At 46.8% G+C, this 17,882-nt stretch overlaps 1 protein-coding gene across 4 annotated transcripts in view; it reads left to right on the plus strand.

Moving 5' to 3' along the window:
- Nucleotides 1-17,882, plus strand: part of LOC140385541 (peroxidasin homolog) — a 757,374-nt gene that overhangs the window by 552,159 nt on the left and 187,333 nt on the right. For all 4 annotated transcript variants that reach the window (XM_072467791.1, XM_072467793.1, XM_072467792.1 and 1 more), the window contains one exon: nt 17,021-17,137. In XM_072467791.1, coding sequence (XP_072323892.1) covers nt 17,021-17,137 — 117 coding nt within the window. The remainder of the gene's footprint in view (nt 1-17,020; nt 17,138-17,882) is intronic.

A 17,882-nucleotide genomic window follows, 5' to 3' on the forward strand; every position in this document is an offset into this window, starting at 1 on the left:
CTGGGTCTTTTGTTCCTCTTTCAGCCCTTCAATCGCCTGTAGTATCGGGGCCAACAACTCTTTCTTCATTTCCTTTTTTATCTCCTCCACGCAGCGTTTCAAAAACTCTTGTTGTTCAGGGCCCCATATGAAACTGCCACCTTCCGACGCCATCTTGGTTTCTGCTTGCCTTCCTTGCCGTTGTTCCAAAGGATCCGCTGCAATCCGGCCACTTTCCTCTCCTTTTTCCATCCGTGTCCAGGGGGAACACCCTTCTGGTTTACCGCACGGTGTTTTCAGCCGTTAAAATTGCCATTGGGGCTCCTATCAAGAGCCCAAAAGTCCGTTTCACAGGGAGCTGCCGAAACGTGCGACTCAGCTGGTCATCGCCGCACCCGGAAGTCCACATGGGAGGAGATTTTAACTGTCCTGGAGCCGAGGGTGGATAGATCGAGCCCCAGGTCGATCGTAGGGTACGAATGGCAAGGGAGCTGGGGGGGGTTTATGGAGAGGATGGGTATGATGGATCCATGGCGCTTTCAGAATCCAGGGGGAAGGGAGTATTCCTTCTTTTCTCATGTCTATAAGGTGTATTCGAGAATTGTAGTGAGTCGGGAGATTTTGGTTGGAGTGGAGGGGGCAGTGTATGCGGGGATAGTTATCTCGGACCATGCACCCCACTGGCTGGATATTCGGTTCAGTACGGGACTAGAGCAGAGGTCGGGGTGGAGGTTTGACTCGGGGTTGTTGGCGGATGGAGGTTTTTGTTATAAGGTGCGGTTGGCGATTAGGGATTATGTGGAGTTCAATCAGAATGGGGCGGTGTCGGCGGGCATTTTTTGAGAAGCACTGAAGGCAGTGGTCTGGGGAGAAATTATCTCATTTACGGTTCGTGAGAATAAGGAAAGGAGGGCGGAACATGACCGTCTAGTGAGCAAGATAGTGGAGGCCGACAGGGAATATTCAAGGGTGCCCACCGTGGAGGGATAGGCGAGGAGGAAAAAGTTGCAGGGGCAAGGTGACAGGCTGACAACGGGGAGGGCGGTAGGGCAACTGCGTAGGGCAAGAGGGGTGCAATACGAGTATGGGGAGAAAGCGAGCTGCATGCTGGCGCACCAGCTGTGGAGGCAGGCTGAGTCCAGGGAAATATTGAAGATCCAGACTGGGACTGGGGATGTGGTGTCAGAGTCAGGGAAGATAAATGAGGCATTTAGAGAGTATTCCCAGGGACTTTATGAGGCAGACTCAGGAGGAGAGGAAGGGGACATGGGGTGTTTTCTGGACGAGCTGGAATTTCCCCAGGTGGAGGAAGCAAAGAGGCAGGCGTTGGAGGAGCCCCTGGGGCTGAGGGACGTGCTGAACAGTATCAGGTGTATGAAGCCGGGGAAGGCCCCTGGGCCAGATGGGTACCCGGCAGAATTTTATAAGGAATTTGCGGCGGACCTGGCACCATATCTGTTGGGGCGTTCAATGAAGCACTGGAGAAGGGGGAGTTGCCGGAGACGATGAAGCAGGCAGTAATCACACTAATCCCCAAAAAAGGGAAGGATCCGGTGGAATGTGGGTCGTATAGACCCATATCACTATTGAACACGGATGTGAAAGTATTGGCTAAGTTGTTGGCGGGGAGGATGGAGGATTGTGTCCCTGGGGCGGTTGCAGAAGATCAAACAGGCTTCGTGAAGGGCAGGCAGCTCGCGAGTAATATAAGACGGCTGTTGAATGTGATGATTAATCCGTTGAGAGCTCTGGTACCGGAGGTGGTGGTGTCCATGGACGCGGAGAAAGCATTTGATCAGGTGGAATGGTGATATTTGTTCAAAGTTTTGGGAAGGTTTAGGTTTGGGCCGAGATTTGTGGCATGGGTGCGGTTGCTGTGTGTGGTGCCAAGAGCGAGGGTGATGACGAATGATATGAGCTCACAAAGCTTTGACTTACACAGGGTTATGAGGCAGGGGTGCCCGCTGCTGTTTGCACTGGCCATAGAGCCATTGGCGATGGCTCTCAGGGAGTCGGCAGAGTGGCAGGGGATAATGAGGGGACGGAGGGAGCATCGGGTGTCGCTCTAATCCGATGACCTCTTGCTGTATGTTACGGATCCGTTGGAGAGTATGGGAAGGATTCTGGGCCTGTTGGGGAGGTTTGGAGGCTCCTCGGGATACAAGCTGAATGTAGGGAAAAAACAAGGTATTCCCGGTGAATGAGCTGGCACAGCGGGCTAATTTAGGGGGAATGCCATTTACTGTAGCGAGGGATAGGTTTAGGTACTTGGGGATTCAGGTAGTGAGGGAATAGACGGGCTCCATTAGTGGAACTTAACGAAGCTGGTGGAGGAGGCCAGGGAGGATCTTAAGAGGTGGGATAAACTGCACTTAACGTTGGTGGGGAGGATCCAAGTGGTGAAAATGAATATTCTGCCGAGGTTCTTGTTTATCTTTCAGGCTCTCCCGATCTTTATACCAAAGGCCTTTTTTCGGAAAGTGGACACAATCATCTCTGACTTTGTATGGGCAGGGAAGGTGCCGAGGGTGGGGAGGACCCTGCTACAGAGGCAGAGGCAGCAGGGGGGTGTTGGCGTTTCCAAACTTGCTTCATTATTATTGGGCGGCGAATGTGGACAAGGTGCGGCGGTGGTGGGAAGGAGAAGGGGTAGTGTGGGTTATGATGGAGGAGGAATCTTGTAAGGGATCTAATTTGAAGGCTATGGTGATGGCAGCATTGCCAATGGCTCCGAGTAGATATTCAGGGAGCCCAGTGGTCTGTCCACGGTGAAGATATGGAGTCAGCTGAGGAGGCATTTTAGGGTGGAAGGGATGTCGGTGCTAACGCCGCTGTGCGAGAATCATGGGTTTGAGCCGGGGGGGATGGATAGTGTATACAGGAGGTGGAGGGAAGTGGAGCTGGTCAAGGTGAGGGATTTGTTTTTGGAGGAAGGGTTGTCCAGTCTGGAGGAGCTAAGGGCGAGGGTAGAGCTGATGAGGGGAAGTGAGTTCAGGTATTTACAGGTTAGGGACTTTGCACAAAATGTCTGGAAGGAGTTCCCTAGATTGCCGGGATACACCCTGCTGGAGCGACTGCTGCTTCCGGATGTGGAAGGGGAGGTGTCATGTGAGTACCTTTAAGAAATGGGTGTTCATAAATGGGTGTGTATATAAATATCTGTACTGAGAGTACCTTTAACAAATGGGTGTTTACCACTGCAGTGATGTCAGAGAGTGGATGGAGCTGGGCTGTCTGTCAGCTTTTTACTTTAGTTTTTGAGCAGACTGCAGGGTGTGTTTTTAGTTTCGTTTTTAGAGCTGGGTAGCTGCAGTCACAGCCAGAAGGTGTATGAATCTCTCTCTGTAATCTGAAGACTGTAAATCGATCCTGGTGATTTAAAACTAATAACAGTAGTGACTTTAACCTGATGTACTTCTGGTAAAAGGTGTTATAAGTCGTATGGATGTTAAAAGGAAAGCTTAAAGGATTACTTAGTGTTGTATTCTTTGGGGGTTGTATTTGAATTAATGGTTGCTAAGATGTTCACTGTATGTTTTAAAAAGGTTAACTTGAGTTCACAGAATGAACATTGTTTTGCTTTAAAAAATACTTTTCCATTTCTGCTGTACCACACCTGTAGAGTGGGCAATGTACTCCCCATACCACAATCTATTAAACATTGTATGTCAGGTGAACTCCATGATACACTTTGGGGTTCTCTAAGCGCTGGCCCATAACAGAGGGACGAATTGGGGATATATATAAGTGGCTGGGGGAGCAGGGAGGCGAGCGGGTGGTGAAGATCAAGGAGAAATAGGAAGCAATGTTGGGAATGGAGATCAATTGGGGAGTATGGAGTGAGGCACTGCGAAGGGTAAACGGGACCTCCTCTTGTGCAAGGATGAGCCTGATACTTTAAGGTGGTGCACAGGATGCATATGACTCGGGCGAGAATTTTTCAGGGGGTAGCAGATTAGTGTGAGAGGTGTGGGCGGGGGCCAGTGAATCATTTGCACATGTTTTGGGGTTGTGAAAAATTGAGAAGCTTCTGGGCGGGAGTGTTAGCCAGGATAGTGGATGAGGGAGTGGACCCGGACCCTTTGGTGGCGATATTTGGGGTTTCAGAGAAGCTGGAGCTCATGGAGAGGAGGAAGGCCGATGTCTTGGCCTTCGACTCTCAGATTGCACGGCGACAAATTTTGCTGGAGTGGCGGTCGGCATCACTACCAGTAGGGTAGCAGCATGGTTGGGTGACCTGCATGACTTCCTGCGGTTGGAGAAGATAAAGTATGAGTTAAGTGGCTCAGCAGGGGAGTTTGAGAAAAGGTGGGGGATGTTTGTGACCGTGTTTGAGGAGCTGTTCGTCGTTGGGGGGGGGGGGGGGGGGGAGGTTGGGGGTGAAAAAGGAGAAACATCTGTACAAACTGCATAGTTGATTGTTGGGAAGAATGTTTTGACTGTAGTTGTGGCTGAGAAATGTTATGTTCTGTATTAGAACAGAAAGAAGAATTAAATGCTTTGGCCAGTTGTACCATTGGCTAATTGAATGGCTCACCTAGCTGCCCTTACAAGGACTGTAGAAGGCCACTTAAAAAACTGCCATGGAAGCTTTCAATCATTCCTTATTGGGTGCAGGAAGTAATCCCTCCTGGACTCCCAAACAAACTGTTGTTCATTTATGCCGCTCCACTTGGAATCACCCCCATCCTCACTGGTCTGATATTGAAATCAGCAGTGGGAAACATCAGGTTTCCTTTATTCCAGATCCAGTAAACTGCTGTGGGGTGCTTTACATTTGATGCTACGGGTAGATGGCAGCAAGCTAATAAGTTCCATGTCTCAAAATTGTTACTGCATCAATGACACACTTGAATTCATTTATTAAACTGAGTATGTTTCTTCAGTAATGAACTATCAGCCTGGATTGGAATCAACAAAATTGAGTTGCGATATTGACTAATAATAAGTGCAAAAATCATGGTATATAGTCTCAAACATTGTATGCTGTTGTAAGACAATCACTTCTTGTGACATTGAATGATTTTGGGTGTCATTAGGTTTCATTGGCACCGTGGAGGGTGACCTCAGCTAAGGTCAACATGTGGCAGTCCCCTACTCTCAGATCAAAGGGTCTGCATCCACCACAGGTTGTAACTTCAAAGGACAGGTCAGTAAGTGGAGCCCTGTGTCTTACAAGCTCAGTGAGGTGGACTATCTTTCTCAGACACTGAGGAGGATCGCAAAAATGAAAGAACTTGCATTCACATTCACAACACCAGGTGACCCAAAAAGCTTCACAGCCAATGAAATATGTTAAAGCACTAGACAGGATAGCGGGGTGATGAACAAGGATGTTTCCTGGATGTGGATGCTTTGGAGAGGGTGCAGAGGAATTTACCAGGATGCTGCCTGGACTGGAGGTCATGTCTTATGAAGGAAGGTTGAGGGAGCTAGGGCATTTCTCACTGGAGCGAAGAAGGAAGAGAGGTGACTTGATAGAGGTGTACAAGGTGATGAGAGGCATGGATAGAGTGGATAGCCAGAGACTTTTCCCCAGGGCAGAAATGGCTGTCACGAGGGGACATCATTTTAAGGTGATTGGAGTAAGGTATAGGGGAAATGTCAGAGGTAGGTTCTTTACACAGAGAGTGGTGGGAGCGTGGAATGCATTGCCTGCGGAGGTGGTGGAGTCAGAGTCATTGGGGACATTTAAGTGACTCTTGGACAGGCACATGGACAGCAGTAAATTGAAGGGTGTAGGTTCGGTTGATCTTAGATTAGGATAAGTGGTCGGCACAAAGTTGTGGGCCGAAGGGCCTGTGCTGTGCTGTACTGTTCTATGTAGAACAATTGTGTATTGGCCAATGTGTTAGGAGAGCTCAGCTTCTGAGATAGACCTCTGGAGCTGACTCTGCCAACTTAAAAACCAGTTGACATTTACATAAAGTGTGGTTACATAGGTAAGAATATTGTTTACATTGGATCATGTCTGTTTTAAATTTTACATTAAACAAGTCACATATGTGCACCCAGGCAGAGTGAGTGTTATCTACCCTTATCTACCCTTCATTTTTCATTGGATCCTTCCCTAGTCTCCCTACTTTATGCCAGACCCAATGGATGTGTCTGGTCCTTAGGTCAAGTTAGAAAAACATGTTTGTTAATCTTTATAATGACTGCTGTAGGTTGTGTCTTCAGAACAAGCTGTTTAAGGTCAGTGAAATCTGGTTTAACTGGAACATGTTGCTTGACCCTTATATTGACTGCTGCAGATTGCTTTAGCATACTGTCCTCCATTATATAGATTCAGAATCCCTTTGAAAAAGTGCTAATTGTCCTAATAGATTGTTGTTAATAAATCCTAATACTTTGTCTTCCCACAACATTATGCTATTGTGATTCACTGTATGCATTCAAAAGAAAACCTTGTCATGTGATTCCAGGGCCCCCTTGTTTATAAGCACTCAGGACTTGATCGAGGGACACAGCATCAGGAAAGGGGGCCCACTGAGATTCAACCCACTGCCCTTGCTGACAATCCCACTTCCCCATGATACACAGCCTGCAGTTTCCCTCCATCAATCATCTGTGGCATGATTCACTCAGCGATCTTAGGTCCCAGTAGCAGCTTCGACCTCTCCAGTGGCACTGCCAAGCAAGGAAAAAGTAGCGACTTTTGAACGGCTGGGAGCACTTGTGGTGGCAGGGGGGTGCCCACTACTCAATGTAGTGGGCCTTATCCAAAAAGGTGGTGCAGGGCTCTTGCTTACTCTGCAGTCAGTGGGTGAGACCTCCGTCGCCTCCATTAAATTCTGTCCAAGATGTACAGGCCTTGCATAATGACAGTATAGGGCATGGTTGATTGACCCGCTAGTCTTTTCCAGTCCTTTGTTTTCCAAAGAATGTATTTAAATGAAAAGTACTTCCCTAGATTTTCCTTCCTCTTGACTGAAATTGGTACAAGAAGGGCAAATTTTGCAGATCTGAATAATATTCTTAATTTAAAGTGGCATGTTAACTGCTAACCAATACCAATACAGCACAAGACTCTTGTTACAGTAACCTTAGTAATTACTAAAGTGTTAACAAAAATCTAAAAACAAAATTGTGTGGGCTTGCAGCTTTTTCCATTTAAAAAGTTAATTGTATTTTGTCAATCAAGCATTGATCATTTTCTTTCTGACAAACCACTTTAATTGTATTATGCTTATATGCAGAAAATCAGGAACCATTTGAGAGGGATAATTTTAGCATTTATTTGGATGTTTTGAATACTTCCCCTCTGTAGAATACTGTTATTAAAACAAGGGGTGGAATTTTCTTGTATTTTCTCAGAGTGTCAGGCTCTGACTGAAAACCTGCATGTAGCTCCCTAGCTGCAAAGCCGGGTTTTTAGTCCGGATTTTCAGTCATTCTGAGAAAAGAAAAGAGTGGGCGAGCCGTGAGTCTGGCAAGGCCGCCTCCATAAAGATTGGGGCACCACCTAAATGTTAACCCGAAAGCTCAGAAAATAAACAGCTCCCAGTTCCCCTCCCACCACGGAGCATCATCACAAACACCCTTATCAACATCAGGGCAGCTACCCCCCCCCCCCCCCCACCCCCCCCCCCCCCCACCTCATCACCTCATTCTCGGGGGAAACCTACCCCCTCTCCCCAGGCAGTGTAGTCTCGGGGGCACTCTCCCCTCTCTCCCTGATCTCCCCTTTCGCCTCCACAGCGCTGCAGTCTCTGGGGCAATCTCCCCCCTTAAGGCATCAGCCCTCCCACACACACATAAGGGAAACCTCTCCCATGGGGCTGCCCAAAGGGCCCACACATGGCATTAACCCCTGGCACAGGTTGGCACTAATAACCTCACTGTGCCAACCTGTGCCAGAGGCAGTGCCAACCCCCCCCCCCCCCCCCCCCCCCCCCCCCCCCCCCCCCCCCCCCCCCCCCCCCCCCCTTTATGCCTCTGCGAAGATCCCCTTGACTGATTCTCATTTTTAAACAGTTGTTGTAAACCTCGCCGAAATGACAACACGTATGAATATTCAGTGAGAGGGGATCATGTAGTGGAGGGGGGGGGGGGGGCTAATTATATGCAAATGTATAAAGATGTATTACAATGAGATGCTTGCCCTTTGTGGGAGGGAACCTTGTTACATCATCGGCGAGGGCATGGAAAATCGGGAAACCCAATTTCGCCACCAAGAATCACGTTTCCCGACTCTCTGTGCCCGCATTGACATTCGCTCTGACCTGGGGTGACTGTATGTGTGGAGTTTGCACTTTCTCCCAGTGTCCGTGTGGGTTTACTCCAGGTGTTCAAATTTCCTCCCACCTTCCAAAGATGTGCAGGTTAGGTGGATTGGCCATTATAAGCTGTCCCTTAGTGTCCAAAAGGTTAATTAGGGTTACTGGGATATGGTGGGGCAGTGCGCCTAAGGTAGGGTGCTCTTTCTGAGGGTTGATGTAGACTCGATGGGCTCAATGGCCTCCTTCTGCACTGTAGGGGTTCTGTAAAAGAAAATTAACACAGGTGCAAAATCGTCCTTAATGCCTATTGCAAAAAAATGCATTCCTTTTCACTGACTGCTATGCCCAACAATTGTCTGGTTATTGCATGGCTGTTGTCAGAAACAATGAGCCATAATTTTCTGTCAAGATAACACTGTGACAAAAGCACTCATCATTAGTTAATGGTACACCAAATTCAGACTAGGTGTAGGTATGCAGCTAAAGTCAAATATTCAAATTTTTTTATCTGCGTTGAAATAGGCAGAAGATGCTCTGGCGGTCCCCTGGAAGACCCAAGAATTTCCCAGGAAGTTCAAATGCCTGATGGGCAATTACCCTGGGCAGGGAACCATCTGATACTCCGATTTAAAACGTGACTTAGAAGCATAAATACCCAGGAAATGTTTGAGGAATTAAAACCATTTCTAACTCCTGGGTAACTATTCTAGTGAACCCCCAGACCACCCACTGGAACCCCCGACTGCATCCATCACCCCCAAACTCCACTGGAATGCCGGACTACCCTGACCACCGCCGATTTAACCACCTGCCTCCTCAATTATCACCTGGCTCCCCTTCCGACCTCCCGACTATCCTCCCTAACCTCTTGAACCCTCGGCTATCCTCCCTATTCCCCAATGTGCTCTGACAATTCCCTACCTCAACAACCACCCACACCCAACTACTCCCACTACTGACCACCCTCCCAACTCCTTAAGTACCCTGCACTCCCAGCCCTACCCTCCTGATCCCCTAGCACCACTGCCACCCCACAACTACCCCCATATCCAAATACCCTCCCATCATCCCAGCTAACCCCCAATTGTTCATCTCCTCCGGACAACCCCCCTCAACCGCTGACTGTCCCTCAGTCTTGTCCATTTAGTCTAAGTATTCATTTAATGATGTGATGTGTTAATTACTGCCAGTCAGCCTCTCTGGTAGTGAAAAATTACTATTACAAGTGTGGAGTCTCATTATTTCAGGTTTGAGTTGTTGGAATGGTTAAAAAATGTGAAATTTTAAATTCAAAATATTTTTGCTTTTCCTTTCTGTCCTTTTTATGTTTCTTAACCTAATCTTTTTGTTCTGCCATTATTTCACTTTGGCATCTTATTTGATGTTGAGTTCATTCACTTGAATTTACTCTTCTTTCTCAGCCTATTCACTGTTAATTTCACAATCCTTCAATCTCATTTGTTAAAGAGAAACACACTTACTTGGCCTGTTCGCTCATGTCCCAGATGCGCTGGGCTGGATTTAATGTTTACCCCGCCAGTGCGTTTGAAAGCGGGGGAAGTTCATAAAATGCACCACGTGGCCTTCCCACCTACTCCAACTGTCTCCTATTTTATGGTGCCACGGAAGTGTCAGGCAGCCCATCTACCTTTGGGTCTATTGAGGCCCTTACTGGCCACTTTCGTGCATTAATCTGCCTTCCTTCTATTCTTCCCACGGCAGGGAGCGGCCCACATCCGGTGGGTAGCCTGACAGATTTTACTGAGCATGATGGAATGGGAAAGAAAGGAGGAACATTCTTTGGGCATCTTCCATGCCCATTGGAGGCAAGCAACAGGTTAAAGCCACCTTAAATCCTCCCCCATGGCCTCCCCCATGACTGCTCAGATCTGGTCCCCTCACCCCGCCTTGCTGGAGCTTGCCAGCCAATACCACGGACTTATCTTGGAAGTGCAGCTCCATAACCTCCTGTTGTTTGATGACTGCCTATAGTCCGAACATTGGCCATCATGGTGCCGCTGGGCGATTAGTTGGCAGCATAAAATGGCTAAGAGGTAGCTGGCTTTTGATAGGTGGGCTTGCGAGCGGCATTTTAGGCAGGTGTAGTAGGGGTGGGGCATTCTCTCAGCAGTTTACAATAGAAAATATTTAAAAACCTAGACATGTAAGGCCAACTGTCACAAATGGTCGGTGCTGTTACATCCCCTGTGAATGCAAATTATGGCCTAATGGCCATACGTCGCTGGGGACGTTTGCCTTTGCAAGGGTATATCTGTGTCATAGGGACCCATAAACAATGCAAATGAAAGAGGAAATTATGGAGTAGATGACTTGCCCCATTAGTTATGCAACTCCATGTTTTCCTGGAAATATTGGGCAGGATTCTCTCAGCCCACGCTGGGCCTGAGAATCGCCGTGCCGGGCGCGAATCGCGCGACGCCGGCCCGGCAATTCTCCGGAGAGCGGAGATTTGGCGCCATTGGCGAGTCCCGCTGGCGCTGTCCAAGTGTGGTCTTACCCGATGGGACCTTGGTGTGCATGCATCCAGCGGCGGCCTGGTGCGGGGGGGAAGGGGGGGTCCGAACCCGGGAGGGGCGTCCGCTGTGGCCTGGCCCACAATCGGGGCCTCCCGATCGGTGGGCCGGCCTCTCGGGCTGGGGGCCTCTTTTGCTTTGCGCTGACCCCTGTAGCCCTACGCCATGTTGCTTAGGGGCCGGCGCGGAGAAGGGAGCCACTGCTCATGCGCGCATTGGCGCCGGTCGCACTGCGCATGCGCAGACCCGCGGCGCCCATCTGATGCCGGCATTGGCAGCTGGAGTGGTGTGGGTCGTTCCAGTGCCGTGCTAGCCCCCTGTAGGGGTTTGAATCGCTGCTCCTGAGGGCATGTTGACACCGTCGTGAAATTTGCCAATGGTGTTATTGCAGGGCATTATGGTTAGGTGCCCATTCCTGCCATCATCATGATTTTAAATACTAAAAATCTGAGAATGAAGGCAATTTCCAGACTTGGTTATATCCATCTTCTTTATATCAGTGTACTTTAGCAGTTGTTTTTGGAGCAACTGAAGTAAAACTGCTTGGCCGAACCATCCAACTGATGGACAGAAGTGTGACAAATAATGCAGAATGGAGGAGAAAAAGTAATTTATAAACAAAAACTAAAATAATTGTCTCATGTCCAAATTTGGGCATGAACACAGAGGCACAACAATAGTTGTGCAGAAACATCTGTGCAAAGGGACCACACAGATTTGGTCTGAATGCCTCATCAGGGTGCACCCAGGATGCTGGGTGTGTCTGTCGTGTATCAGGAGGCTGGACATCAGTCCTTAAGAGGTCGAAGGTTAATAATAATAATCTTTATTAGTGTCACAAGTACATTTAGCACTGCTGCCTCACGGGTTCGATCCCGGTCACTGTCCTGGGTCATTATCTTTGGAGCACAGTGAGTCTGGGAGATGGGGGTAATAATTGGCTAGTAGCCATCCGCAGTATAAATGTGGAGTAAGGAGTAACACTCTAGCTCTCAAACTCCCACTCTCATCTTCCTGTCACCATGTTGGCAAGTCTATGCCCCAAGGATAATTGGTAATAGTTCTGTAATGTGTGTCAGTTGCAAAGTTTTAATATGTGGGAGGAAGGATTTCATGAGGCTGAAACACTCCATTAAGTTATGCAAACCTACACTATTAAAACAAAGAAAACTATTAAATCTAACACCAATAAATATTTTACTGCCCAGCATTTGTATCCGTATTGGAATAAGAATCCACAGGGCAGATCACTGCTGCATAGGACTGGACTCCAAAACCTCATGAAATGTAACCAGGAGACAGTTCACTATAAATCTGAAATTGATAACCCATGACTAATAAAAAACACTTTTTTCATAGATAATTGCTTATTTGAAGTTGAATGCAATGTTCACCATTTGTGGTCTGAACGAATTGGTTCAATCAAGTCAGAGCAATAAGATTCGGTTCATCTGTCTATGTTTCCAATGCTTTAGAAGCTATCAGAAAGGATTGTTTTATATTTCAGACTTTGATTTTCTCTTAAAACTGCCGAAGAGAATGTAGAAATCTGAGTAACAATTCTGTTGCCCTTCAAACATAAATGCTGAAATGTATTTTTCATAGAAGAAAACATAAGATTATTTCTGTGCCTGTAATATTTTGCCACATAGAGCACTTTGAGCGGGATTCTCCATTCCCAGAATACGTTCCCCGATGGGATGGAGAATCAGGCATCAGGGAAAAATTGGGGTTGGCGCCCTGCCTTGCTCTGACCCCTCACTAGCAGAATGAACGGGTTCCATGCCACATCTTCCTATCTCCCCATCCCTGGCCACACCCTCCACCCCCCGCTTCAGGGCATCCCCTATTCTCCCGCCCCCGGGAAACCTTGGGCGTCATTCTCCGCCGGCGGGAGTCTCCGTTTTGCCGGCGCCCGGGGGTTTCCTGACGGCGTGGGGCTGCCCCACAATGGGAAACCCCATTGATCGGCCGGTGTTACGGAGACTCCCGCCGGCCGGTCGGGGCAGAAATGTGGCGGGGCGGGTAGGAGAATTTCGCCCCTTGGATTTACAGTTCCGGGACTTAATTCCAGGCAGAGCAGTGCAGTACTGCTTCTGGCCACTGCAGCGTAGTTCCAGGTCGAGTTGGAGAGCAGTTGGCCAATCTGATTAGCCGACTGAGTCACAACTGGGACTCTTTTCCAAGGGCAGACTAAAGTACCACCCATTGCCAATCAATGCCTAGGTGAGTGTGAAATGGTAGTGGGAGTTAGAGGGTCAGTGGTTGAGCGTTAGGCGCTGACTCTTGGGATTGCAAATGCTGATTGCTCGACATCCTTAAAATTCTATCTCGTATTTAATTCAACAAATAATTTCACTTTTCATATAAATTACTTCCCACTCAATGAATACAGAGACAGATGTACAGTAGGTTAATTCTTTCCTGGAATCTACAATGAAGTTTCAGTTGTTCAGTCACTTAAATTACATTTACTAATTTGATGTATCTCAAAATTCCCTTGCACCTATAAAGGAGTTAACCTTACGCACCATATGTTACTGTCATAACACCCACGAGGACCATGGGGAAACAATCATTGATCTCCCCATGGGACCTATGGAGTACGAGCTCCCCTGGTAGGGGGCGGAGGCCAACCAATCTGGTGCTCATAATGAGCAAGGTATAAAAGCAGGCCCAACTCGGGGCCTGGTGTCACAAGTCCTCTCAGCTAGGATTGCACTGTGAGTGAGATGCTGCATTATGTAGACTATTGTAAATATGTCAATAAATTCTTCTTTGTTTACGACAGCTTTTCTCTGAGTTATTATACTTTCCTTCTTACCCCTCTCTCTTGTGCTAACTGTGGTTCCGGCAATTCTCTTTTAGTTGAACTGCAGTCCACATTCTCTGTCTGTATTGTGAATGATTGTTATTTTGAAAGCTTTTACTATAGGGGGTAATATTAAGTTAACCTGCTCAGCAGGAAACTAACAGGAACAGATGGCTGCCCATTTACACCTTGCCTGATTTAATTTTCAATTGAGGTCAATGCAAAATAAAATTGGGCAGTCAATATGAACCTGTCATGAGCCCTCAAGGCTGATAGGAATAAAAGTGACAATTATGTGTTCTTTCAGATGCTATCTTCTATTTAACCTCAATTTATATTTGCCTGCAACAATTGTGAATCCCTTTCATTCAAGAGTCCTGGGCTTTATAAACAGCTCTGCCACGCAATCAACAAAACTGATTTTTGTCTTTTCTCATCCAAATTTTCATGTTTTTATGCCAAATTCTTTTATGATTTTATTCATCTATTTCAAACCTTTCACTCTTCCACTCTTCTTTCCACCCTTCTTAATTCACTTCCTTCATTCCACCTCTCTATTCACTCTGTCCTGGGGCTACTTGTTATTTGCAGGAACTTGCTTTGCTGTTACATTGTGACATACAGCCAGAATTGATGACTGTTCTGGAATGAACTTTCCAACTTTTCCACTCAAAGAAGGCCTGCAACTGTTACACGTCTTTTGAGTGGGGAGGAAAAGCCATGAAAATGTTCCAAGTGCTGGATCCAAACTTCAGCTTCAAAGAAAATATCGGAGTTTGCTTCTGATTTACTTTCAGGCCCCCTGTTTTCCTCGTTGGTTAACAAAGTTTGAGTCATGCTCAGTTCTCAAGGCCTTATTAAACCAAATTTACTGGATTGCAGGAGGTGAATTTATTCACTATTTTCAGCATATTTCATGTGCATCAATGGGCAAATAAGTTTTTTTTTTTGGCAAAAAGAAATTGAGAATAAGTTGTTCCATTATAAAATTGCTTCCATTTCCCTCATGCTTTTTGGCCTTTTCTGCAATCGTCCCAAGTGACCTCTATTGCTTCTGTTAAGTAAGTGTTACAGCTCCAAGTTTCCTGGTATTGCACCTGCAATTCACTCATCATTGATTATATGAAGAATGAGAAGGTACAGCAGCTGCCAGTATTATCTGGGACTGACAGAGTTGAGGAATTTATGAGCCTGGAAAGTTTCATTAGTGACTTCTGCTGCCTGGTGAGAATTTTCTGATGTGATCCTTTTTTTTAACCATTTAAAATTCCACTTTGCACTACTTTTGACAGCCAGATCACCAAGGGTATTCAACCACAATCACACATGCGAGCACGTTTGGCCGCATGTCTCCCGGCACTCGCAGTGCCAAGAAACACATGGCTATTCAACGCGACTCACTTTGAATAAGGGACCAGAATGGGGACCACGCGGCCAGGGCCGCACATAGCCCCATTTGTTACAATGGGGCGCTCTGCTCACAGAAATCCCCAGTCGTCCTAATTTCCGAGGCTCTGAAAAGAATCCCCAACATCCCCCCAGCCCGAATGCAACATGGAGGGTCTCCCAGTCTCCCCCCAACACCCACAACAGGCAACCCCCACACCAGGCAACCCCGGCCCAATTGTGCGCACACAATAAATTCCAGCTTGGCACCTTGGCAGTGCTCCTGCCAGCACCACTTGGGCATCTTTACAGTGCCAGGCTGGTACTAAGGTAGCACTGCCAGAGTACCAGGCTGCCACTGCCAGGTTGGCACTGTCAGGGTACCCATGTGGCACCAGCAGTGCCAGGGAACCCCCTGCCCAAAGGGCATCAGGCTGAGGGCCTCCGATCCCCTTGGAGACCCCCACAAGTGCCGTTCTGTCTGGCCGCCGTTTCTGAGGACCAGTACCAAATGGCACTCAGGAAACCCCGTTGACCAAGGCAGCACCCAGAAGATCCTGCCACCTGTCAATGGCAAGCCCCCTCCACCACTGCAGAAAATGCCCCATGGAAAAGAAAATCCCGCCCAATGACTCATTAGTGACTGTTGTAATATAAGAAATGTGGCATCCAACTGTACACAGCAAGCTCCCACAAACAGCAATGTGATGATGACTAGATATTTTGTTTTTACGATGTTGATTGAGGGATAAATTTTGGCCAGGACACTAAGGATAGTTTCCCTATTTCCCTTCAAAATACTATGATTGGATCTTCCATGTCCACCTGAGAGGACTGACGGGAACCTTGGTTGAACGACTCAGCTGAAAGACAGCAGCTCCAACAGTGCAGCACTCCTTTAGTACTGTCAGAATTAATTTTTGGGCTTCACTCTCTAGAGTGAAAATTAAGCCACAACCTTTCGGCTGAGGTGAGAATGAGCCATAGCTGACATCAACCCCATTGTCAACCTGAACCTGACAATTCACCTCCATCTCCCACTACTTCTTTAGTATGCCCAGAAGCTCCCGAGCTTCCTCCACATATCTCTTCATAGGGTGATGTTTTTCCTTCTTTCACTCATGCCTCTTTGTTTTTTTGGTTGCATTTGTGCTCCTTCACAAAGTACAATCAGATTTTGACAGGCAGCTGGCACACTTGCAGTAATAATTTCACCCACCTTATCTGGGCATTCTATTCTAATAATTCTCTCAGGTGCAGGCAATGTGGCAATCTCTTCATTTTTCACTCAAAGGCTCCAGGAAATTTGATATGAAACAATGGAATGATGGGAGTGGGATGTGTGATCATAAAGGGGGGGGGGGCGTACAGAGGGTGTCTTGATGAGGATGCATTGCGTTTATTAACAGTCTCATTTATCCTTTCTTATTTATAGTGCAAAAGTGTGGAATTGAGTCAAGCTTCCATTTATATGGATACTTCAGCATTCACTTTAACAAGTAACGAACGTATTGTTCTCCTAGCTCTTCAGGCTGCAGTATCCTAGTGGCAGAGAACAAGATTCCCACTCTAAACCCGGCCTGTATATGATGTTAGTTCCCACCCTTCGCAAAGGAAAATAGGGCGGTGGGATCATCTAAGCAGGCAAAATTCCTAACCGTCGTTATTTCTCTGATTGATCCAAAGAATCAAAGCCCTGTTCCCATTCCAAATGCATTTAAGTGTATATTTGGTGCGGACCAATGAGCACATGACATGGAAGTGTTATTATGTTAATTAGAGTAGCTTGTGAAATGACTCTGCAACCGCAACATTATTTATAGCCAATTCCATTAAAGTATATGGCTGTCAATTCTGGAATAATTAAATGATTCAGATCAATTTTTAGGTATGCATTAATTTATCCGTGTTCAGGTACTTTGCATGGTTGGATAGCATGTCACGTTTTATTTATAGCTGTAATGCTTCATTAGGTTTATATAAACTCAAAGAAGCACTGCAATATAGGGGTTTAGTTGATGTATTCTCTCCAGGTTGATCTACTGATAGTATTCAATCATTGATCATTACATTTGTTTTATCTCCAGCTCCCCCTAGATTCACAGTTAAACCAAAGAATCAGGAAGTCATTGAGGGGCAGACAGTCGATTTTGACTGTGCGGCTGAAGGTAATCCAACTCCAGTCATCGCTTGGACTAAAGCAGGTATTTTACACAAAGTGGACTTTATTGTGCACTACATTTGGGTTGTTCCATAATTGATTCATAAGAACATTTTACATTTGAATTTTAGGTTGTATCACTGCTGTCTGCAAATGTTTTGAAGAATAATATTGTTCAAACCCAATATTTGCTTCACGGATAACTGCTACCCTTTTAAAATTTTGACATTCAACATCTCAGAACTTCCTTCTCCTAAGGTTCTGATCACCATCCATTCACAGATCCTTTTAACACAAGGGTTGGAATATTCCCCTCCCACCCTAAGTTCCATGGCAGAATGAGAAAACAGGAGTAATTCACATGTGGAGCCGGGCAAGCTTTTATGTGCAATTGTGCAGTCCCTGCCTCATCAGGTGCACAATGTGCACAATTTGCATTAAGACTCAAGTCGGGGTGGGCAGGAAGTCTGACTCCCCTGTATCATGTCTGGTCGCCATATTTAAAAGTTACCCGGACAGCCCTTCACTAACTGGAAAAAGTTAAGGATGAGTTGGAGAACACAGCAAGCCATAGCCGCCCACTTCAGCAATGCATGCTTGGATAATTTCCTGGAGGCAGTTTATTTAAAGTTCTCTTTAAGCTGCACTTGGCATTTAAGACTACTCCATCTCACTCCTCACTTGTCCTATGTGTATGGTGGTTGGATTTTAGGGAGTCTTATGGTCAGTTTACAGCCACAGAATTAGCAGCCTGTGACTTGCTTTTTCATCATATGTGCTCCCAATCC

The sequence above is a fragment of the Scyliorhinus torazame genome, chromosome 11, assembly GCF_047496885.1.
Source record: "Scyliorhinus torazame isolate Kashiwa2021f chromosome 11, sScyTor2.1, whole genome shotgun sequence".
NCBI lineage: Eukaryota > Metazoa > Chordata > Chondrichthyes > Carcharhiniformes > Scyliorhinidae > Scyliorhinus > Scyliorhinus torazame.